This window comes from Diadema antillarum, unplaced genomic scaffold (genome assembly GCF_040938485.1).
Source record: "Diadema antillarum isolate AM-2024a unplaced genomic scaffold, OU_Dant_1.0 seq00000218_RagTag, whole genome shotgun sequence".
Lineage (NCBI taxonomy): Eukaryota > Metazoa > Echinodermata > Echinoidea > Diadematoida > Diadematidae > Diadema > Diadema antillarum.
Genome location: NW_027271273.1, coordinates 580,371 through 605,017, shown reverse-complemented (window position 1 = coordinate 605,017; position 24,647 = coordinate 580,371). Strand labels below are relative to the sequence as shown.

The window sequence follows — 24,647 nt, the reverse complement described above, 5'->3', positions numbered from 1 at the left end:
GATTTGAGTGTTCAAACAGAACAATCATTAATGAAATCCAAACCAGGGTTTCTGCATTATGTAATGTCAACATTGAGGTTATTTTGGGAAAATGTTGCAAAATCTTAAAGTTTTTGAGCTCTCCTGAAAATTCATGATTTGGAGATAAGAAGTCTTGTCACGCCAGGGCAAAATGGAGAATTCACTGCCAAAAGAGAGCTACACGTATTATGAAAAACAGCAGTATGAAAATGCATCAGATCTCCAATAATTTGAACTGAAATTATTGACTTTTTTGTACAATGTTTACTGTGATAGTCTCAGAGGCATATTGAGATAGGAGTATCTAGCCAGTTTAATGTAATCTCGCTTGTGTCAGTGAAATTTTGCTTCTTTGAGACCGATATATAGCATATGTACTTTTTGTGTTTGTTCGTTTCTTCTTTGGTATTTTTTTTTTGGGGGGGGATGGGGGTGGGTGGGTGAACGTTTGCATTTCAGGCAAATTCAAAGTACATCATAACCATTGTGTTTTCCTTTCAAAAACAGACAAACATTGAAAAAGTATGTTTTATCATAGAAATGGAAGAACAATTATTAATTGGTGATTTCCCTTTTAAACAAACAAGCAAAAAGCACTGTGTAAGTGACATAGCTCAATGTTATGCCCGGGAGGTAGGTTTTCTGGGGGCCCATGAAAGTAGCATTAGGCCAGGAGAGTCACCTGAGATGTCATGGCGAAAGCCATACATGTTTTGATCCGACACCGGATCTTCATCCAACACGGGCTGGAATTAGCCGGCGAGGAGGGCGAACTGGGTCACTTTGTTTACCGCATCCACTCCAGATGGCTAGAGTTTCCAGTCACATGTCGGAGCTGTGAGCAGTCAGCCTGTGACATAGAAATACACAAAGGTCACTGTCAACCTTATGTAATTCAGTGGTGTAGTCTTGCTTTAAGGTGGAGCACATTGTTAGATTTTCTCCTTGGCCACTTTAATATCAGGTGGGCAGTGTACTATATACATAGTGTGTATTATATTATATCATGGCAGTACAAGTATCGTCAATGCTAAGATCACTATAGAGAGAGGACATAGAGAGAAAGGTGAATGAAGTAACTATAAACGTGGAAAGAAGATGGTAGCTGTCACTAACCTAGCAGTTGCACTTTTGTTATTGATGTCCTTTTAAGATTTGAGAACACTTCGTGTTTGCTCATTTAACATGCGTTAATGACAGAACTCTATGATTTCTTCTGTTTATAATATGGTCATGTAGCTCTGTTTGACTGTCAGGATATATAAGGAGTGGGAACACAACCTTACGTTGAAAGCTCTCAGGAAAATATAACATGAACTGTAGCTACCAATTACTCTTTGTTTTAGCTGTCATGCTTTCAACTGGTTTGATTGGTCAAATGGATTACTTCTGCATTTCCAGTGAATACAGGGCCCTGATCTTGTGTGGTTTCAGATGTCTCAGAAAAGATCGATTTGTATTTTTTTTTTCAAAGGATTTCATATGTACGTTTGTGTTTCTTATTGCATGTCTATTTTTTGTTAATTATAATATATTGTTCAATTGGGACAAAAGTCAGATTACATATCAATGAGGGTATTTGCCGAGAAAGTAAATCAAAATAGTTTTGTAATGTTCAGGGGAATACATCAGGGATGAATGATAACTGACTGAAAATTGTGTTAGCGAGAGTTACTCCATCTGCACGACTTCAGATAGGACACAACTATACATGTATCTAGCAGCTACGTATCAGCTATAATAATCTTTGGTCTCTAATCTCCTCATGCCCTTTTCTCTGTTGGCTGTCATGTATTTTCCAGGTATCGCCACCAGTGTCTCCTCAAGGCACCCCAGTCAACACAGCCACATCACGCAACCCTGCAACCAACGACATCCCATGACCAATGGCACGGGAGCCTCTGCACAGGTGCCCGATGAGTCCATTTCGGCTGCCTGCGCCCAGCTGTCGGCAGGACTCTTTGAGCTTTCGAAGCAAGAGGAGCCAGCTGGGATGGCCACGCCCCCTCCCATTCCCCAGAGGCCTGGCGCCTCTGTCCAGAGACCACACCAGCCCTCAGCCCCAGACCCCGCCCCAGCCCCAAACTCAGCCTCAGACACAAATTAGTCAGAGGGGCAGTCTACGATACAAACAGGTAAAACATGAAACCCGTCCATTACACTAGGGATTGGATTTGAGCGATAATCTGTCTTGGGTGCAGTCTTGCTTGCAAATTTCATAGTCTGTTGTATAAAATGAATACACAAATACACAGAGTTTGTGCATATCATTATCTTATTTGAAAATGCCATATTACCTAAAATGACAAAAATTTGATGATCAAGTTTTATGTTGTTTATACCAGGAATACTGCAGCCAGAGCCAGGCCCAATAAAGCAGAAGAATCCATGGGAAGGGTCCCCAGCAGCCCCAGCCCAACCAGCGCAGCCCACGCCGCCACCACGCCCCAAGCCAACCCCAGGCCTCACTGGCATCACCCAGCACCGGGAACTTCCATCAACCCCTGGGTGGGAGTGCAGCCCCCTCAACCTGCCCCGATGCAGTCCCACCTCAGCATGGAGCAGTGGGCGTCGCCGAATCCCGGTCTGGTCAACAACCCCTTCGGGCAGCAGCAGGGCGGTGTGGTGAATGGACAACACATGGCTGCAGCGCAGGTGCACGGGGCAGTCTCCCTGCAGAACGGGGTGAGCATGCACCCCCAGCCCATCTCAGCCAATTTCAACAATGCGAACATGGCCGCAATGAACCAGCCCTACGCTGCCAATCAGCAGGTGGCCGTCGGAGGTGGCATCAGCGGTCAGTGGACCACTGACCTCTCCAGGACTTTGCCCCAAAAGGGCTATTCGCCCAACGTCAGCAATATACCGCAGCAACAAGCCCAATACGACCCCAGCCAGGGACAGTCACCTGCCAACAACCCATTCACCAATGCTGTCAAGACATTTGAAATCAATCTATGAAAGTGGGGGACCAATTTTGTGAAACGTATGTTTTGTATGAATCGTCACATTGAAAAGTCACCCAAGTTTTGAGACAGATACTTTTTTTTTTTAATGTATATGTTTGAGTGAAGCAAAGTTCGCTCATAACCCTTTTCAGTTTGTCCATCCCATCACCAATGCATACCACTGATGTGAGTCTGAAAAATTAGAATTCATAGGAACCTGACAGCACTACCTGGCTTGCATGTACAGCACAAAAAAAAACAAAAAACAGTTAGTCTTTGCTGAGCTGATATAAGCCCAAATCGCATGCAAAGCTGCGTTAAGCTGATTACAGGTGATACACATCTGTGACTTAAGATGTCTTTGTGGCGTGACTAAATCCTGCGTGGCATACATTGTACATTCTCAGTTCCCCCAGTTGCAGAAGGGAGTCTAGTGCAGTCATGTAGTAGGCTAGACTGCTGTACTAAATAGTGATTCACTCCTCTCAAGCAGGAACTCCTTGGAAGACTTCATGCACAGTGTTGGCTATTAATACAAAAACAAAAACAGAATCATGTGCTTGCAGTAAGCAGGAATGTCTGTCAATTCACCAACCACCAACCACACACTCATTCTGGGTGTGGATGTGTGCAAAGAAACTCCCTGCTTTTTGTCATGCTTCTGTTTTGACTGATCGTGGTAAGAGAGCAAAAGGAGAGTACATTGGCGAAAATCTCCAAATCTCCCATGAAGCTGCAAAAATAATTTGGTATGCAGGATATGCAATCCTACAGTGATTTTTTTTTTTTTGTTCCCTTCCCTGTGAGAGATATATCTTAAATGATGAAGGAGGAAGATGAAATCTTTTAAAGATTATATCATATTTTGTATGTATCATTGTCTTTTCCATGTAGATAACAATTGTTCTTATCATGTAAATCATTTCCCTGGCTATATTTTTACTATATACGATATGTGTCGTCAATGACCATCCACGTGATGTAATATATATGCTAATTTGTGCTCCAGATTTTTACACTTCTTTAAAGGGCGGTGTCCACAAAAGAAGTCTCTGGAAAAGTGTTCTGTTAGTTTTGTTGAAGTAGTGCACTGTTTGTGTTTGCATTGGATAACACTTCAGAGTGCTTGAAGCAGTGAGCACCATGCTATTTCTGTCTGTTGATCATCAGCTTACTCTTTAATCTTTTTATTTTTATTTTGGTAATAAATCTTTTGTGAGTTCAAATATTTCTAGAAGCTTTTTTTTTTTCAGAGGCAGAGATATTAGTAAGAGTTGTTTGTATGTTACTTCAGAAGTGGAACAGCTTTGGAAATAAGCTTGTTACTGATTCTGACATGGTGATGAAGTACAATACATGTATGCCTAGTTAATGCCCAGAGAGTGATGTTCGTCCACCTCTGTTTGTTTTTGTTTTTTTCACATCAGTACAGCGTGCCAGGTGAAGCAGAGCTTCTGTGTATCCAACAGAAAGACCACACATTAAAAACACTTACACACACATGCACACATACATGCACACACATACCTTGAGTATGGGTCACATGACTCAAGTTGTAGCCTTCTTATCCAAAGCATTGTGGGTAGTGACGGAAAAAACAACAACAACTATTGATCGGAAACTAGGCTGCTCAGACAATTGGCATATGGTAGATGGTTGATTCTTGGGCAAGATGTAACATTTTTCATGAGCATGTAATCATTTCATCTGAACAGAAAAATGAAAGGTATCAGCGAGAGGAGAAGGATAAAACCAAGAATGACTTTGATTGTGGCAGATAGGCGAGGGACAGCTTTTGGATGGAATCCTGACTCATTCTATTCTAATTCAGTATGCCATCTTAGGGTAATATTTACATGGGGGGGGGGGGGGGGGGGGGGTGTTGGGGGAAGGGGGACTTGCTTTAGAAGAAAACCACACCTGCACTTTTGATGAGTTAGTGGTACTTGGAGTTGTGTTGCCTGTTTTTTGTGTCACTTAATACAACATATTTATTTTTGCTATATATTCAGAGACGTCCTAGCCTCATTTTGCCTGAGGGTTAAAGAGACAAGACTGCTAGATAAAGCGTGTATGCTGCATGACGGGTGGCTATTCTGTGGGCTGATGGCACTACCTTTTATCGTTAGCTTGGGACTGCTTACTGTCACATTTGCATTTCGCTTCATGGTGAGCGTTGGTGCGCATGTGTTTTCTTTTCTATCCTAGTACTGTATACGCTGTCATTTTCGCGTACAGATATTCTCGCGAATAATGAGGTCATAGACATTTTCGCCCGATGTTGTTTTCGCGAATCGACGCTGACGCTTACATTAATGCTCTATTAACACAGTGTGTTGTTAAATTCGCGATCCAACCGTGATTGGCGAAATTCGCGAAAATTAAACCCTCGCGAAAATAACAGCTTATACAGTAATAGTTATGCTGCTTGCAGTTGAAATCAAGGGTGGACAATCCCTAATGGATGAATTTTGAAATGGATGAAAGTTTTTGTTTTTTTTAAGCGATCCTGATCAATCTATCTCAATCAATGAGACGGTTTCCTTGAAAATGATAGTACTCTCGCTGTTCAAATGTAAATCAGATATGTATTGTATTCAACAAGGGACACTGCATGTATTAGAGGCAGAAGAAATGTGCTTTCTTATTGAAGCACATTTCAAACATATTCCAAGGAATCTGTGAGGTATTTGATTTTCCCTCTTTATGGAGAATTGTCAACCTTGTAATTGTCGTGCTCAAGTACTATTAATTTTTTTTCTTAGATACAAAGTGTATTCGCTAGTTTTCTGTATATCAATTAAAGCGCCTATACAATGTGACTGTAACTTTGTATTAAAGATAAAGGAATATTATCGCTGATATTGTGAGGAATTGGTTTAAGAGATGGGTCTGAATTGTATGTGTGTGTGTGTATGTGCGTGAGTGTGTGTCTAACAGTGTACATGTATTTATGCTGTCTAACAAGTCTCACTTTTAGTTTTCACTGGCCGTTTTGCATTTGTCCGTGTGTGTGTATTTTTGTCGAGGCGTTACTAGTAGCATTGGTGACTTGATGTCATCTTCAAAATGCTCTGTTATGAGTAGATCTGGCAAAAAAAGAAGAAGAAAGAGATAGAAAATAATGGCAGATATAAACCTAGCAGCTTCAAAATAGAGTGGGGAAAGAGCAGAGAGCAGATGCCTTGTAGAATAGACCTGTCAATGACGTTTGGACTCCGCTCTTGGTTCAAGGGTACTTGTGGGATGCAGACCATGTTATGTAACAATGTCAGCACAACCATTTTATCAGCCTTGCTTATAATGTAGTATTCAGCGCTTAGGCTACATACATGTTGTGATCGTCGAGCATGGTGTTACCTTTATTCTCAGTTCAAGCTTGACATTCTTTCACCGGATTCGTCCATCTCATATTAGAATCTCAGGCTCTATTGCATGCTAAAGGTCTAGTCTTCTCCTTGATTTCGTGAGTTTTCTAATGGCATGATGGATTATTCTCCTCTCAGAAGGAAAACAATACAGATGCTGTAGAGTGCATAGATATCATCATGGGCACAATTTTCATGTGCTAACCTAAATCCTTGTTAAAAGATTAATTCCACCCCCTCATCTTATAGAGCGCCAGCACTGCAGTGTATTCTGTGGTCTACATTTTCAGATTTCTGTGAGAAAAATAATCAGAAAATTGCCCTTTTTACCTTTTTGTTTGATTGCCCCTTCCCCTATTGTTTCTGTCAGCAAGATATTGTTTAATTGTTTGCCTATGTCAACATTAGATTTCATCTTTCAATCAACCCCCCCCCCCCCCCCCTCCCTTGGTACATTTATATACAAGGAACAAAAGATAGTGCTTCAAATCGAAAATACCCCCAGAGTTTTAATAGTCAGTTTGTAGTTCAAAGTTTGACTCTTGAATATTGATTTTCTTACATGCATGCACTAGTGCCAAAGCAATTTGTGCATCTGGAAACCATTTTTATGTCTTGCTGCTGGCATAGAACTGATGATGGTGTGGAGATGCACTCTGTTTTCGACATCATGCTATGTTATTCATGTGAGCAAGGAGAGGCTAGACTTATTTGAAGGCAGTGACATTTGTCAAGACCTATATGCTGCTATACTTGCTTTTCTCAGTCATATTTGTAGATACAAGAAGAAGGTACATACCAATCACAGGAAAGCATAGATGCTCTAAGATGGTGTTGGTGGTGGTTGTTGTCCATTAAAGTAATGGAGTACTCGTGTACACTCTGTATGCTACAACAAATTACCACAAATATTTGCTGTTTATTTCCTTGAGATACACGGTTGACCCTTACTGCACTGGGTAGAGCATGATGTTAAAAAAAAAAATGGCATTGGCTATAATGATTATTAAACAGTGATGATGATGATGATGATGATGATGATGACAATGATAATAAGAAGAACAATAATGTCATTATTTTATTATCAGTATTATCATCATCTTCATTATCATAATTATCAATGATGATATTTACACAGTAGTTGTCCTCAGACACTACAGATTTTGGATGTTCGTGGTAGTATTACCCCTACCCTAGGTTATCCCGGTCATCCCAGTTCGGTGAGGGTTGAACCTGGTATCTATTCATTTTGTTGCCATAGAAACATCTTCCAGATAATAAGTTGTTATTCCCAAATCACCAATAAATGTACCAGTCTGGGCAGAGACTAGTACACTTCACACTTGAGCCATCTGCCTACACGCCCTATCCATTGGTAGCCTTTGTAAAAGGCCTTTTCACTGTAGTAATTGCAAGAGAAGCTCTGGTTTGGCTGTTTGGCTCACTCACATTGTAAGAACTTCGTATAAAACGGTGTTAGGGCTTGTAAAGAAGGCTAACCCATTGGCTATGTATAGGCACAACCAGACAGGGACTTAAAACTGCTGTAGCTTTGTACTTGCCAGTTAAATGTAGTCAGAGAAAAAGGAGGAAAAAAAGAGTAGCCAAAAGCCCCAAAGCCAGATCAAGGCAATTTTCTTTCTGAGATTTAAAAGACTTTCCTGGCACACCACCCAAGAACCGGCCACCGAGATGTGGCCCATCAGAAGTGCATGTACCAGAGAACACAATCTAAAACTTTGTATTCAGGCCAGACTTTGATTGTCCCATCTCTTTGTATTGACAGTTGCTATGGGTAACCAAAGTATTCAAATATGATGTACTCACAACTGGGGAATCTCTGCACTGGTCATTTCATTATGTTCAACATCTGGAGGCCTTATCACTGTACTTGTATGTAGTAATGCATCATGCATTCTAACTTAATCTTTTGTAAATATATTCTAGATTCACAATTTCAGTGTTCTTGTTTACCCTCTTTCTTTTTCTCCTTGGCGAGACATACCCACTGGATGTTAAATCCATTTATTTATTGGCATGCTCCTGTATAAAGTGGAATACCTCTGTTTATCACACCTCCTTGTATGTTTGTGTATGTACACTATTAGCTGTCAATAGTCTGGTGATGTAATGGTTATTGACACCTTACCACATAGGTGGTAAACAGTGCAAGTACTAGGGGAACTCACACTTTTATTTTTCAAGATATTTTGTAATAATGTTTGTGATGGATTTGCTGTCAGTGACATGTGTGTTCCATTCTGTAAAGACAAAATGTTTCTTTTGTCTTTAGCTCAGCATGTTTTGTATTCAGTGATTGAATATTTGAAGTACTGTGAGCATTTTTGTAAACTGGATCAATATTGTAAATTTGACTTGGTAAATGTTGCAGCAACACTGAAGGGAGAACAAGTTTCAGTTCATTTTCAGTCAGTTTTTTGTATGCAAATGACGAAGGAAAATTAGGCTGTCTGCAACTTAGAAATGAAGGAAAGTGAACAAGTGTAAAAGGATTGTACTTACATTGTGCTAAATCATCAATGAAATCGAAGCAAAATTTATTGCTTTGGGATTATAGTTTTAAGGCATATTCAACATCTCATGCATTGTGATTGTTGTAAGAATGCATTAACAAGGAAGGGAAAGTGATACGCTACAAGAGTGTCAGTTTCTTGCAGTTGGTTGTCATGTCATGCTTTGAAAAACACAAGATAGGTGGCTGATCAGAGAAGACTAGATCCAGAACATAAACCAATTTATGAAATTAAATGAAAGAAAACAAAACAAAGTGAAGTTTTTAGAGAGGATTTTTGGACTATATCATGCTTTCTGCAAGTCAATCAATGTGTGCGTGTGTCTGTGTGAGTGTGTGTGTGACAGAAATTAAATAACTCTGGAGTTGTTTTTTTCTGGAGTTGATCTGGAAATGATAACGCATAAAAAAACAAAATGGTGTAAATAGAGCTTTCCTGCAACCTTATAATCTCGCTTGTGTATCCCAAACCTTGCTATATGTATGCTAGTATTTGCGACCGAATGTACTACTCCATGAAATCCTAGCTCCAGTACCAAAACCTCTGTTCTTGAGTTTCTCTTAATCACTCTGTCTCTAACACTGACCTGTACATACAGAAAAAATGATGAAATGTGTAAAAAATAATCATATGAGAAGATCAATACTATTTGTTAAATAAATCTGACAAAATACTTCTATCACAAGTTTGCCATGTTTTTGCTCTTGTCATTGTAAGTGTGTGTGTGTGTATGGGATTGTGGTGTGATGAGAAAAAAAAAGACCACAATCACTAGATATATTCATGTAAGGAGATATACCATTCCTGTTTAATTGTACCCAATACAGAATCAAATCACCTACACAAATGCAATGTTCAACAATACAGCTGCATTTTGAGCTCTTCATGTGTTTGCATGCTTTACCACTAAATGTTCACTTTGACAGCCATAAATGGCATGAAATTAATCTAATGGGTTTTTTTTTTCTTAAATCAAACATGGAACGAGAAAGTAACAGAATTGTTATGCTCACCTTGTGCAAATGAGATGAGGCAATACACTTTGTAGTTTCATAACCTCACAATGCATCTGTTAGTTTGTTGAAAGAAATCTTTCAAAATTATGACTTGAATAATAATTTAGTAGCTTAAATCCCCCTCTTCTCACGAGTCGTAACTACTAAGATAATATAACCCTACAATTCTACAATGCTACATCATTCCTACACAATAGCTTAATGCTAACACTTGTACAGGGGGAATCTTGTGATAACAAGCTGCTTGGGACTATGGCATTTCCTCATTATATTGGCCATCTTGTCACATCAGTGATTTATTTATCTTTTTTAAATACAGTGGACTCCCATTATTACAAAGCCCTCAGGACCGGCAGTTTTCTTTCGTTATATCGAAATTTGGTTATAATTGAACAAATAAACAATAAGAATACATAGAGTGGATGATGTTGCAGCCTAAATTTTTACTTCGTCGTTAACCGGAATTTCGTTATAACCGTGTTCGTTTTAACAGGAGTGCACTGTATATGAGAAGAATGGAACCTGCGAAATATCCTCATTGTATCGGGTATCTCGCTACATTTGATCTCATTATAGCGAGGTTCCACTGTAATAGAATTCTCTTTATTTCATTTCCAAACAGATTTTTCTGCAGGTCAGTAGGAGACATGTAGGGCAGTGACATTATCTCATCCCTCAAATGTGACTGACCAATATCACTGTTCTATAAAAACTTTTACTGGACTGTAGTTTCCTTAATTCTGTTAGTTTCTCTCACTGATCTGTTAATGAGATTTCACTCCATATATAAAAGTACCAACTTGAAACTGAAGTGGCATTTCATTTGTGCAACATCTGACTTACATGATGTAATGAATGCACTTTGTAATTTGGTTTAGGAACTTCTTTCAACTTTGGCAATTAATTTGACTTAAATGGTACATGTACTGTGATTTGGGCTCGTGCAGTGCTGGCTGTGCTGAAAAAAAAAGTACTGCCCTTTTTTGGTAACTGGAATGGAAATGAAAGATATAGTCACAAACACACAAACACACACACACACACACACACACACTCATACGCGCCTATGGTGGAAACCAAGGACCTGTTTTACCCTAAGAATTTTACCACATAACCAAGGACCTGTGTGTCAGTAGGACTCCTGTCAACCAAGGACTCGTTCGTATATTACCATCCAACCAAGGACTCATTCATATATTACCATTCAACTGAGGACTTCTTACTATATAATGCTAATCGAGGACCTACAAACATGTACCCCTACATGCAAAAGCAGACTGTTTGGAATGGTCTGCGAAGCGAGGATGTCCTCGGTTCTCCGTGTGTCCTCAGTTTAAATGTAAAGTTTGTGTGTATGTCCTCGTTTTCCACCATGGGTAAGTGCACACACACACACAACATCTTTTATACCAACTTTCATAATTATACCTCACGGGCAACCGCAAGCATGTCAATACAACACATCTTGACCAAAAGCTTCAGACCAAAACAAAAAATCAAAACATTTTTTCTTGCTCTGGAATGTGGATATCAAGGAACAAGCAAGAAAAAGTCTCACTTGCAGAAATTCAATTTTTCAGAATATCTGAAAAAGCACATCTTACTAAATGCCACATATATACACTGTGTAGTGTGTAACAATGTGATCACTTTCTGATCTCAGTCTGCAAAATACATGTAGGTGTGCTTCTACATTTATAATTTGATCTGAAAAATTTGCTTGACATAATCACAAATCTAGGGACTACCTGAATGACAGACTCGTGCTGCTACAGCACCCTGTTTGAGATTAAATCTGATGGCCAGGCAAGTCAAAAAAAAAAAAAAAATAGAGACAGGAAGAGACAAAATTTATATATGTTCTCATATAGGAATTTAATGTTTCTCTTTGGATGTGACATGTATACATAATTCTCAAATAGTGATGGCAAGAAACAAGGAAATGTGATACAAAGGCACTGTCATTATGTATCCATGTGCACTGCACACAAACATGCCATGGCAGAGCATAATTATTATGTCATTAAGGCACTGTTGGAACAGATTAAGAAGTACAGTTGTAGTTGCTGACAAATTAAAACCTGATGCATATGATGGAAATTCATGAACAATTACACCACAAGAGCAAGCATTGTGAACATGGTTACAAGCACACCTCCACTGCCCTATCAACTACACTGGACATTGCATTTCTGGTATTTTGAACCCATGGAAGCACAACATCTGTATCCAGACCAGATTCAACTAATGTAAGAGAGTATAAGTAATCCTCCTTGATGACATTTCATGCAATTTGTTCCTGCTGATAAGGTATACAATGTATATTCACACAGCTGCTGTGTCAGCACTTCAATCTTGTAGAAATGAGTATAAATGTGCTTGAGCTTTTGAGAGTTAGCATTCATACCAGAGACTAGTCACAGTCTATCACTTATTTGCTTTTATCCAGTTACTATATTAATACATATATATTCTTTCCCCCACAGATATATCATTACATCACTGATATATTATATATATATTCATTTCCCCAAAATTATCTCATTACATTCCAAGCACTTCCACTGTTAAGCAACCTCAATACCATACACAATTCAAATATTATCAATCAGTTTTGCCAACATAATAAAACCACACAATTAAAAGAATATGCACACATGGAATGACAGGTCAGTGTTTCCCAAAAGTGGCAGCAACATTTTTTTTCAACTTTCCTATCAATATACCAGAGCATCAATACACAGTAATATGAATTTCCTCCAGCTGATTTTGAAATGAGACCAAAAATGGCAGCTGCAGAAACAGTCCGTCATAACCTTCCCTTCATGTGGGTGACAGATTAATCATTCATGTGTACCTTTTTACTTATATCACGCAAGTATAGATACTCAGTTTTGTGCAATATGAATTTAAATGTTAATTTTCATCACCTGAGGTAGGATAAAAATAAAACAAGAAAATAAAAACCCTTAAACCCTTTTAACATTACATATGATTAACTTACTTGTACCAAGAAAATCAACCTAAGCAATAAATCTCTCAGCCAGAAGTATTCAAGACATAAAAGTAGAGTAGATAATAAACAACACTTTCACTCAAGAAAATCACTTTTGATTCTGTATTTGTAAGTGCTTGCCCTGTGTATGAAAGGCACCATCACATAATGCATATCTCACATCTCTTCACATGAGTGGGATATAAAAATCAGAACTTTGTACCAGTGAGTAAAACATAATAACTTATGCATGCTACTGTAAAACCAGAAAAATTCTGTGTGCATGAAGCTTGCATGAATTTTGCAAGGAGCCAAGATTTGCAAAAGTACTATGCATGCGCCACTTTTCGTCTCCACAATGCATGGAATACCAGTGCCAATTCGCGAAAGTTTCATGCCGCGATAAGGCCGTCTGCTACAACTTGCGAATGTTTCTGGTCTTAGAGTAAATGTGGAAACACAATTATTTCATTCATCCATAATAAATGGCTGCTCAAAGATTTGCAATTTAAGTATAGTGATGACTGAATGTAATATGACAGACTCGTTCTCTATATGATTACAAAAAAGGCAAACATTAATACATTCGTAAGAGCACTTTCTTTCACAAATCACACATTGAGAAGCACCATGATATAATGTGTAATAAACTTTCACTTTCATTCGAGTTCTAAAACAAATGTAAAGCACAGAATCAAATAAACTTGTAAACGTATTAAATCAGCTCTTAAACTTAATATAAAACATAAGTAAATTTTAATATACTGGTACGGCTGATTGTCGCTTGAAAGGAAGTGGAATGATTTTTTTTCTTTTTAATATTCAAGACATTCTACTCAATGCTGACTGTAGCTCGACTGTATAATTTTGCCAAAAGTCCTCATAGTTCCAGCAAGTTTGAAGGTAACTTGGGTCAGGAAGTATCTTGAAGATGAGATCTAAGGAGATGTGATGGGAGAGAGCTTAAAAGGCATGATCCCTCTGGCACCCCTTTGGAATTGAGGCACAAAAGAGGCAAAGACTTGGTTAGTTCAAAATGTGATTAAGTGTTAACATCTGTTTTAGTCTAATCCAGATGGAGAAATTCATGCTCTTCTACAGCATACCCATGACATACCCCTTTTAAAAAGAACCTAGAGCTAGTGTTTGTACACTTTAAATTAACCTTGCAGCAATCAAGCTGGACAGGATTGGGGACCTCAGTTGACCTGTGTCGCAGCGTATTCAGGGTAGTCAATGTAGCCGTCCTGGTTTTTATCATCGTCACGGAGGATGGGGTCGATCAGGTTGACGAGGTCGTCCTCCTGCAGCGGCTCAGCCGAGGGTGACCCATCGTGGTGGTAGTGCGTCATGGCATTGAGCAGCTCCAGGCCATCAAGGCGATTGTTCTTGTCATAGTCATGGATCTTGAAGTAGTACAGCTGCAGCTCTTTCTCTGTCATTTCACTTTCAGGCTTGTCGAGGTCGATGTAACCGTCAAGGTGCTCTCGTATGTGGCTAAATGCAAGACAAACGGGAAGCATACATAAACGAAAAAAAAAGACTCCATCAAAGCTGGTGTAATAACAACCTCGACACAAAGCTAAGCATGAACATAATTTCAATACTTTCATGGTTAGCATGAATACGTACAAAAGACATCTTTCTGGGAGCAGTTTCTTATTTCTCCATAATTTAATGAGAACATGAATGGCCTCTTGATCCCACATGCTGACATCTTTGTTATTCACCTGACAACAGTTGATCAAGTTGATACCAAAATGGAAACATATTGATGAATGGCAACATAGAGTGTTACTGACTTAAAACAGCACAACATGCAATGCTTTGGAGTATAATCAGCTAACAACGCAGAAATGTGTGCACATACTATTTGCCACTACCCGGCTATGCGTAGGTCTGAAGTGTCCAGATAAATAAATAATTGCACAAGCTGACCACTGCATACATCACTGTCTTTTCCTCTGTCATGATAGATATGACACACTTGAAAGTTGACAGCATACATTTGCTACAGGCAAGTGAGTATGGTAGACATCACACAAAAACATCGGCATTACATTGAATGCCTCATACACTGTAGGGTCCTACGGTGTACATCTCCACTGTCACGTCCTAAAAAGTTTCATACCGGCATGTATCCATACCACAGATTAACCATGTACAGCAGGAAATATCTCCACATTTCTGGAGTCATGAGTTTATACCTCCTTCTCCCATCTTTACAAGTACTTTGGTTGCTGCTTATTACCTGGAATATCAGGGTGCACGCCTATGTCTGCATACACTTGTTCTAAAAAAACTTGTTCACGTTTTGCGGGCAAGATTGTTGTAATCACAAATACACACAGACACACATTTTGAGGGCAAGATAGTTGTAATCACAAAATACACACACACATACACACACGTTTCGAAGGCAAGCTCGATGTAATCTTAAATACGCATACATGTATACACACACAAAATATGTAAACATTTAAAAATGTGATGTAGTACAGTAGTTTCATACAAAATTTGAGCCACTATAGTTTTTCTTCCTTTTCTTTTTCCTGTTCTGGGTAAAATGCGTGAGTAATACTGCTTTCAGAAACTCATATCTTCCACCTACAAAAAAAAAAAAAAAAAAACGAAACCCAAGGCTGTCAAATAGCTCTTCATCATGATGCCCTGACCTCCACCTTAAGTCCATATCCTTCAAGAATGGGGAAACAAGGAAAGCATGCCATCCCAATCACAGCAGTCTCTTCAGAAAAATCTTCTAGCTAATATCACTGTCGATGTCATCATCTGATCCTCTAGAGAACTCTATATAGTCAAGGTATCCGTCACGATTGATGTCATCATCGGCCAGAATGCTGTCCACTAGCTCCTCCAGCTTCTCCTCCGACATGACCACTGCCCCTTCCCTGGGGTGCTCCGCCACCCACTGCCGGTCCACGTGGAGGATGGAGTGCATCAGCTCCAGGCCGTCCAGCCGCCGGTTCCTGTCGACGTCGTGCGAGTGGAAGTAGTGGAACTGTAGCTCAGAGGGAGCCATGTCTGTTGCCATGGCGTCAACATCCACCGTCCCCTCCAGGTGCTGCCTGAGGTGGCTGTGTCGAGGGGAGGGGGGTTTGTGAGACAGTGGAAGCATGACAGGGCAACCACATTCATGGCAACCACACTGGTATGTGCACACTCTTAGTTTTTGTTCTGCTCATAATAGCTCCATGCAACAGCAGCAGACGTGAAAATTCCACAGAATTTAAAAAGGCGGACCACCTCAGCAATGAAAAAGATATTTGGTTTGCTTTTGAAGGTGCACAACAGACCCCTACCACCTAGTACATGTACATGATTGCCAGGCACTCATTACATATGAAAATGCATAGTGAGTTTACTCATTCTACATTTTAGCTAATAAGCAACCGTATCCAAACATACTACAGTCTATAGTAGTTGTTCTCAAATTACATTTTTGACAACTGTTGCATGTGAGTCAATAATTGTATTTTTCTCCATACTCACTCTCGGTCTTGGATATGTGCCCTGTCCTTGATGAGACTGGCTGGAGGACCAACTTTCAAATTCTGGTGTCCTCCCTGCTGGAATTGATGAACTTCATTCTGGACCTCCTCACCCAATGCGCCTCCAAGATTCTGTGCCACTGCAATAGCCATGTTGACGAGGCAAATGCACAAGAGAGAAAGCCACTGTCGATGCTTCTGAATGCTTCCCATCATGGAATCCTTCTACAAATGCAAGTTGGAAGAAACATTTGATAGTCACTTTAATATTGGAATTAGAAATCAATGCAGTAAAACACTGAATAGGGACTGACTTTCTTGTTTAATGCAAAGCCAGCCACATGACTGCCCAAACATTATACTCCTGTCCTCACTTAGTATGAAGGGGTGCTCAGAGTGTTGTTATTATGAATACAAGATGTTCTTTACACAGTAGAGTAATAATTAGTAAAGCAACAATGACATGGTCATGGTTGTTGTTCTATTGCTTCTTGATTCTATCAATGTTTTGCTGTTGCTATTGTTTTGTAGCAGCTCAACTTTTCTCCGTTTCTCTCTCCTTCGCAATCTCTCTCTCTCCGCTCCGATCTCTCCGTCTTTCCCACTCTCTCTCCTCCTCTCTCTGTGGGTCATTTATCCTCCCCGCTGGTTCTCTCCAAAACAATTCCAAGGTAACCGCTTGTCAACACTGACCACTTGTTTCACTGTCTCATACCAGAGAGGTGAGTCACCTCCTGTACATGTATAAATACCAGTTACTCCTTGTGTGAAAATGCAGAGTGTATCACAGTTCCAACACAGTAGCTGCCCCTACAACTCGGGGCAGAGGCTCAAATAAAACCTTGTTTACAATGTACGCTCGGAGTGGCTCGATGTCTTCATTTTCTATATATTCGACCTTAATTAATTAGTGAGTAGGTGTGAACGTGTATACCTGCATTGCACGACGAACAATACACCACCACAATCACCATCATACCACTCACTAAAGTTTGTTATTAGATTTGTTTAGTATACACCATGATGCACAGGACAGAGTGGATCGGTGAGAATTGGACGCACGAGTTTAACTTTGGAACTGTTTAAACCCATGAGTGCAACGAGTGAGTTTTAGACTGTTCCAAACTTAAACAAGAGCATCCAAGAAGAGAGAGAATCTAGTAAAGTGCACGTGCGGTCGCATGCACTGACAGGAAAGAGGCTAGATCACACTGTCACATAAAGGGTTTTTTCCACTTGCAAATTTTTGCTTCGTCCTGTACCAACGGTGGGGCTAAGGAGGGGGGGGGGCCTTAGCCCCACCGTTGGTAGGCCTACCGGACTTTCCTTAGCCCACTTTCTGTTTACACCTGTTTTTGCCAAAGTGGGCTAGCCCCACCGATAATCCCGTACTATCTGGCCCTGCAAAAAAGCACGGTTAGCACCGCAATTGCGGTGCCAAGGAAGCGAGTGTAAACAGAACGAAAAAATAATCCGGGGCTAAGCAACGGAGACGAAGTCCAGCGCCCAACTCCCCCCCGACCAATCGCAGAAACGAGGTAATCAGGTGCTGCCGGTGCGTGCGTGTACTTGTACAGTGCACCGCGTAATCATGAATATTCATGTGGTTTGGAAAGTACGGGACCAAGAAATACGAGTGTAAAAAGGTCAGTTTTCTCCTTAGCCCAGTAGGGCCTACAACTTACAACTGAGCGTACGGGATTTTTGGCGAGTGTAAAAAGCTGAAAAAATTGGCACGGGACTAACGATAGTCCTGGGTCAGAGAAAGTACTAGGTTAAGAAGCACAAGTGTAAAAAGGGCTTGAGGTAGATGTATGGTCTGGAGGAAGAGTCCAAGAACCGTGCGAACATACGCTATATTTAGAGGGCCTGTATGAGCTGTGACTGTGAGGTCCCACCGGCCATCCCAGCGCAGTGCAGCAGCTGGCCGACCGAACCAGCCTAGCGCCTGAGCTTAAGTTCAGTACCGGTGCATGGCCCGCGCAGGTGCTAGGTGCCGAAAGTGAAAGAAAATCCACCGGCTGTAGCTTCGTACTGCCTCGTATATCGTATAATGATGTTCAAGCATGCAAGGACTCACCCTAAACATCGAACACTTATAATATTTGCTTCTGATTCAGATTCTCCAAAAGTCTGGTAGACGTTTCGCTGTCTTGACACTGTTCTGAAGATACCTAAATGCCCCTTCCGATCCTGTAGCTAGCCGTCTTCTCAGGTACGTATACACGTACAACGTGTACTGTACGTGTACACGACATGGACACGTCATTAATTTTCACTCAGCTAGGTGGATAGCTGTGTGCTACGTAGCAGTAGTGTGTGGGATCGGGTGTGAAGTCAAAACAATTTTAGCTTTCCATAGTCCATAATCAAGGGCGCGCGCCGGAAGCTTGGGGGCAGAGGGGGTACTCCGACCCCCCCCCCCCCCCCCCCCCCCCGTCTCCTAAAAGGTAACAGAATATCAATCACAGAACTCTTACACATAGAAGAATCACACCCATTCACAACCCGCTGAGCTCGGTGTCGCCACCGCGCGCCCCGGATGTGACGCCTCAGTGCACACGCCGCCATGTTGCTTAGCGGAACCTCAGCAGCTCCTCGCGAGTACGATACGGTCAACTCACTGATCGGACAGTATGACAGCCGCTCATAGCCCCTGATATTTACTTGAACTTGGAAACTGTCAAACTGGTACTTCTCAATCCAGCGTTGACCACAGATTCATGTACTCATATTTATTTCACACTCTTCCCTGAAAGTTGTCTGTATTGAAACAGGTGTTTTTTCCCCTTTCGGATAGATCTATTTGACTTCGGAGACGTGATCTGCTTTGGTATAAAATAATCTAAGACGCGCGCCTGTCCTTGTCTGTGTCCTGCCATTTTTCTGATACCCCTCTCAACCCTATGTCTTGCATTTTTTCCCCTCCAATGATATTGTAAGAAGATGTGTTCGTGCTTTTGATTTTTCTCCCATTAAACAGGTCAAATTAAATTTCCAGTCAGTCCAGTTGTAAAAATCAATGATTTGTGGATATGATCATGTAATACATCTTCCCCATCTGACATATACTCGTTCAACATATTAGAAATTTGGAAGACAACATCACCTTAATTATCTATATTCCTGCTGTTATCATTATCATTAGTATAGTGTGTAGTACAATGTAGTTATCACTATTGCACATATTGGTATAGGAAGCAATAGGCCTATAGGCATATATACACTGTATATCTGTATACATGAAATAAAACAGAAATCGAGTTCATGCTAATCACCGACAATTTATTTCACCACACCCATTTTTGAGCGATTTGCAACAACACTTGAGAAAGAGCGAATCGCTCAAATATTTGTGTGCTGTAAATAAATTGTTGGTGATCAACATGAACTTGGTTCCTGTTTTACTTTCGATATCATGATATTGCTGCACCAACAAGTAGACTACCCGGTACTCAATCAATATATATATATATATATATATATATATATATATATATATGTATATATATATATATATATATATATATATATATATATAATTATCTACGTATGTATATATATTATATGTATATATATATGTATTCACACACTCACACACACACACATTACAAGCATGAACTCCTTTCAAGATTGTCTTCCCACAAAAAACAGGAAGTTAAGTTGGACAGAGTTAATTTTCCTGATTTTTTTACAATTTATTTGACATTTATCAAGGTCAAAGTTGATTGCTGAGAATCAACCACAGTACAGTGATATACCATTTGCTTGAAGTACATGTACCATTATCATACCTAATACGGCGGCTATAATCACAGGCAGTACATGCGTCAGGAACATATTATGCAAATTAATGATAGGCAAGACCACCAGTGTCGCAAATTTGTGACAACTATTGTAATCACAAAAGCAAATGCATATACAAATGTATACATCTATAATGGACATGCAATAGGGCAACAACATAAAATTCATGAATAATGAACACTGTCTGGCAAGATTATCTAAGGCATGCTATAGTGCAAAATTTTACTTGCCCTTGATAGCTTCAAGCGTGATTCAAAAAGAAAATCCTAATGAGTGTAAAAACGCACTATGGTATAGTATGAAAACATATTGTGTTGATCCGCATGCACTATGGCAATATAAATCTACGAATTATGGACACTGAAAAGAACACCAAAGGCATTCCTGGCAACAGTATTAAAGGCAATACATTTGTAAATGTAAGATTTCACTTGTACTTGTTAGCTCAGCATGATTCAAAATCAAATCCTTAGTAATGAGTTTAACAAAAACTATCCCATACACTGTGTAGTATGAAAACATAATTTGGTAACAACATGTAAGCAAAACAAGTATCACAGATATATACAACAAATGTTGTATATCACGAAAGCAAATGCCTGTATAATCAACTATCATGCAATATAGCAACAACATAAAATCCATAAATAATGAACACTGTCGGGCAAGAATATCAAATGCATTCTTGGCATAACAATATCAACTAAAGGCAATACATGAACATCTGTATAATGCAAGATTTCACACGCACCCGTTTGCTTCAAACGAAATTCAAAGTGAAATCTAAAGAGTGTGAAAACATACTACACTGTATCTCAAAGTATGTACATATTGTAGGCAAAACAAGTGTCACAAATATGACAACTACATGCCTTGTATATCATGAAAGCAAATACATGTACAATCACTTAGCATATGGCAGCAAAATAAAACCATGAATAATGGACACTGGCAAGAATGATAAAAAAAAAATATCAAAGGCAATACTGTATAATCCATGATTTCACTTGCACTTGTTCGCTTCAAACGCAATTCAAAATGAAATCCTTATGAGTGTGAAAACATACTATGGTATAGTACGAAATTTTAATGTGGCAACAATATGTAGGCAAGACAAGTCTCGCAAATACATGTATGACAAATATTGCATATTGCGAAAGCAATGTTTCATGAACATGCATTAAATTGGCAATGTGGCAACAACATAAAAATAAATCCATGAATAATGGACAATGTCTGGCAAGAATATGAAAGGCATTCTTGGCAATGATAACAAAGGCAATACATTCATATGCATGTAGTGCAAAATTGCACTTGCTCTTGTTAGGTTAAGCACCATTTAAAATAAAATCCTGCAATATAGTTTGAAAGAACAGATGTGAATGTGATAAAAACCTAAAATAGCAATAGACCTCAGAACGCTTTATCCTGGCGAGGAAAGCGCATTATTTAGAAACAAGACACCAAACAGGTTAGTCATCGCATTCTTCATCAGCGACCAGGATGCGATGTCATGGTAGATTAAAATCCGACGTTTCTGAAGCAGACATACACACAAGGGTATATGTCTGCTCCTGGTCGGACGGATTTCAAAACTAAAACTCAAATTTCAAACACCTAACATGCAAAATTAAAATTGTTCTTCTGCATGTACCCTCATGAGATGTTGTGGAAAGTTGAATAAAGTTGGTACAGCATCTGCCCGCAGCCTTGTTATCTGGCTGGTGCGACTGAAGTACTTCTCTTCAAAGTGGTCAGAACACAAGGTAGAGTATGGTTTGGGAATCCAGTGGTCTCTTCTCATGTTCACAATCCATCTTTGGCGAAGAGCAACACCCCTTCTTGGAAATCTAGGATTTTTAACACACAGAGAACATATGATACATGTGAAAATTATTACCATATCAGATTTGTATAGACCTCATATTCATAATCATAAAACATGTGTACCTACAATACAACTATGGCAAGCGTGATGACGATTGCATGCATGGACATGGTCCATGGAAAGCTCCTGATAAGATTAATAACAAGGCACTGGCAGCTGACAGTTTATATCCAATATCACCCCTAACTTTGTTGTAAGAGACTTACATGTCAGCGCAATAACAGTTAGTGAGTTACGCATCAGTCGGGTCTAGCTAATTCAGACAGAAGTAAAAATAAACAGATAAAGGTTACCAGAAATTGGGCAGAAACTAGAATCTACAGACTCAGTACTGACGTGACACTGACATTACCTAGTATAAAGTAAGTACAGTTTGAGTAATATACTAGAATAGTTAAATTTATTTAGTATTATCAATATCATTGGAACTTCAGTCTACCCTACAACTGTTCGTACTACTACTACTACTACTATTACTCTACTTTAATACCAGAGTACACAGTCAGTCTAGACAATCTAATATCTACTAAACGACTGTAGTGTTGTCACTGACACTGACCCACCACTGGTACTGTGACTCTAGCTAGACAAGAATAAATCTACGTGTAAAGTTTACACCTATGCTCAAATTTACATAAATAGATAGTACTTTTTTTCATGTACAAAGCTGCTTGCCCCAATACACAAAGTACAGAGTGTATAGCCCCAGGGCCTAAATTAGGCCTACTTGATCTTTTTTATTTTGCATCATTTTGGTAGTTGGTGGTAAACACATATGTCGACGGCAAACACAAAATCCAGTGTCTTGGACTACCTTTGCTACTGCGCTCACAAGAAAGCCAACATACGACCGATCCGCGTAATTGTAACGTTACTTGGGGAATTAATTACTTGTTATTCTCATCATGGCTTGGTGTCAAACTTACCTGTTTCCAAATCCTTTTGTCAAGTGATTTGTGCAGTTTACAGCCGCACAATACGGCATTTTAATGCCTCGTTCAGGGTCAGAAAAACACGGTGCAACATGCAGTCACTGTATGTGGATAGCGTCTGCTGGGATTTGCACGCAAAAAAGTTCCGCTAAGCAAAATGGCGGACGTCACGTGACAATGAGTCGAGCGACGGCGACAAAACGGGTGGCGAGTGATTCTTCTATGTGTAAGAGTTCTGTGATATCAATCAGTTGTTTAAAAACCAAAATGAACAATAAAGGCACTTTTCTTGTCTAAAAATTGTCAATGTCGTACTGAAAAAAATTCAACCCTAACGGAGAAATTATGCTATATATATTTAATGTATAGATGGTAATAGTTTCGCGCCCTTCGACAAAGTCTGTGCCCCGCCCCCTGAAACGTAAACCCTTTCATTATATCCTTTTCTTCTATGCTTTCCAGCAATATAAGAATATTATTCATAGCTCCAACAATGCGATCACGTTTAAGGTTTAATGAATATATTTCAGACTAAAAACCGAATAACAAAGTGAAAGTGGCTCACCAATGCCTGCTGGCGCTTATTTAGCTCACCTAACCTACGCACGCAACGCACCTACTAGCGACTCATCCGAATCATGAAATCTTAGAGGTAATGGCCAAACCCACATCACTTATAAAAGTGACTTTCCCATGAACATTTCCAACAGTTCCGGCTCATTAATAATGGATTATCGTTAGAAGCAGCTATCAACGTGTATTTATTTTTTTTTTTTAACCGAATGCTGTAGTCTGGACTCTTCAAAAATGACGTGATATTGACAGTGAGAGAAATATGTGTTAAAATACCAAAAAGAAAGAGAGTAAACTTATGCCAAAATAATTCATCAGACAGTGCTCATCAGTCACGAAGTGACATTTTAGCCTTTGCACTACTGGCAAGTGATATCTGTATTGCTCCAAGAATAATACGCATTGGTTTATAATCATAAGAGCATATCACTTTTGATATAAAAGTAACACTTGAAATATAAGTTATAAGTTCAGTATATTCAAATAGCATTTACATAGCACAAAATGAATTGAAATCATTCTCAAGGGTACATTCATGACGATAATAATTATGACAGTAGGGGCCTACATTCATGGTGATAACAAAGACAACGACGATGATAATCGATGATGACGACTATAAGTCATGCAAGGTCGGCCGTTGTTAAAACAAGTCAGGGGAGACTCGTTTACAGAGAATCTTTCATTAGATGGATTTTTGTAAAGATAAAGCCTAGAGGTATACACTGTACAACTCTTTCTCTCTTTTTGGGGGTGGATTAAGGGACTCGGGCCCCGGGGAGACGGGTACTGCTGGGCATGCAAAGTCAGTTCTCTCTTTCTTAATTGCATAATGTGATTGTCCATCCAGTTTTCAAAGAACTCGATACCGTCTCAAGACTTAACTGAAAAAAAAAATAATAGTAGGCCTAGGCAAAAACCTGATAAAAAAGAAATATCAGTTTAATCACATGACATGATGGCTATCAAAGTGTGAAAATTCATGATGCACCAACTTTTTTGACTGAAGTGTTTGACTCAATGGCCTGGTGAGTTTGTATAGGTTGAATTCAATGA

At 39.5% G+C, this 24,647-nt stretch overlaps 1 protein-coding gene and 2 pseudogenes across 1 annotated transcript; 1 reads left to right on the top strand and 2 right to left on the bottom strand.

The window, feature by feature from the left end:
* The first annotated feature begins 713 nt into the window (after nucleotides 1-713).
* On the top strand, nucleotides 714-3,657 carry LOC139729134 (uncharacterized; annotated as a pseudogene).
* Nucleotides 3,658-11,753: 8,096 nt separating this feature from the next.
* On the bottom strand, nucleotides 11,754-18,569 carry LOC139729128 (multiple coagulation factor deficiency protein 2 homolog). The gene is made up of 3 exons (XM_071640059.1): nucleotides 18,472-18,569; nucleotides 16,393-16,616; nucleotides 11,754-14,379 (listed from the first exon to the last, which is right to left on the bottom strand). Exons 1-3 carry the CDS (start codon nucleotides 18,478-18,480, stop codon nucleotides 14,082-14,084), a joined length of 531 nt encoding a protein of 176 aa, XP_071496160.1. The 5' UTR covers nucleotides 18,481-18,569; the 3' UTR covers nucleotides 11,754-14,081.
* On the bottom strand, nucleotides 15,542-16,018 carry LOC139729123 (multiple coagulation factor deficiency protein 2 homolog pseudogene; annotated as a pseudogene).
* Nucleotides 18,570-24,647: the final 6,078 nt, after the last annotated feature.

Excerpts from the sequence above, each read along its gene's own strand:
- LOC139729128 (XM_071640059.1), bottom strand. Across the intron at positions 14,380-16,392 it reads GCACATATCCAAGACCGAGA|CCACATACGAGAGCACCTTG; the intron begins GTGAGTATGGAG and ends TCTTGCATTTAG.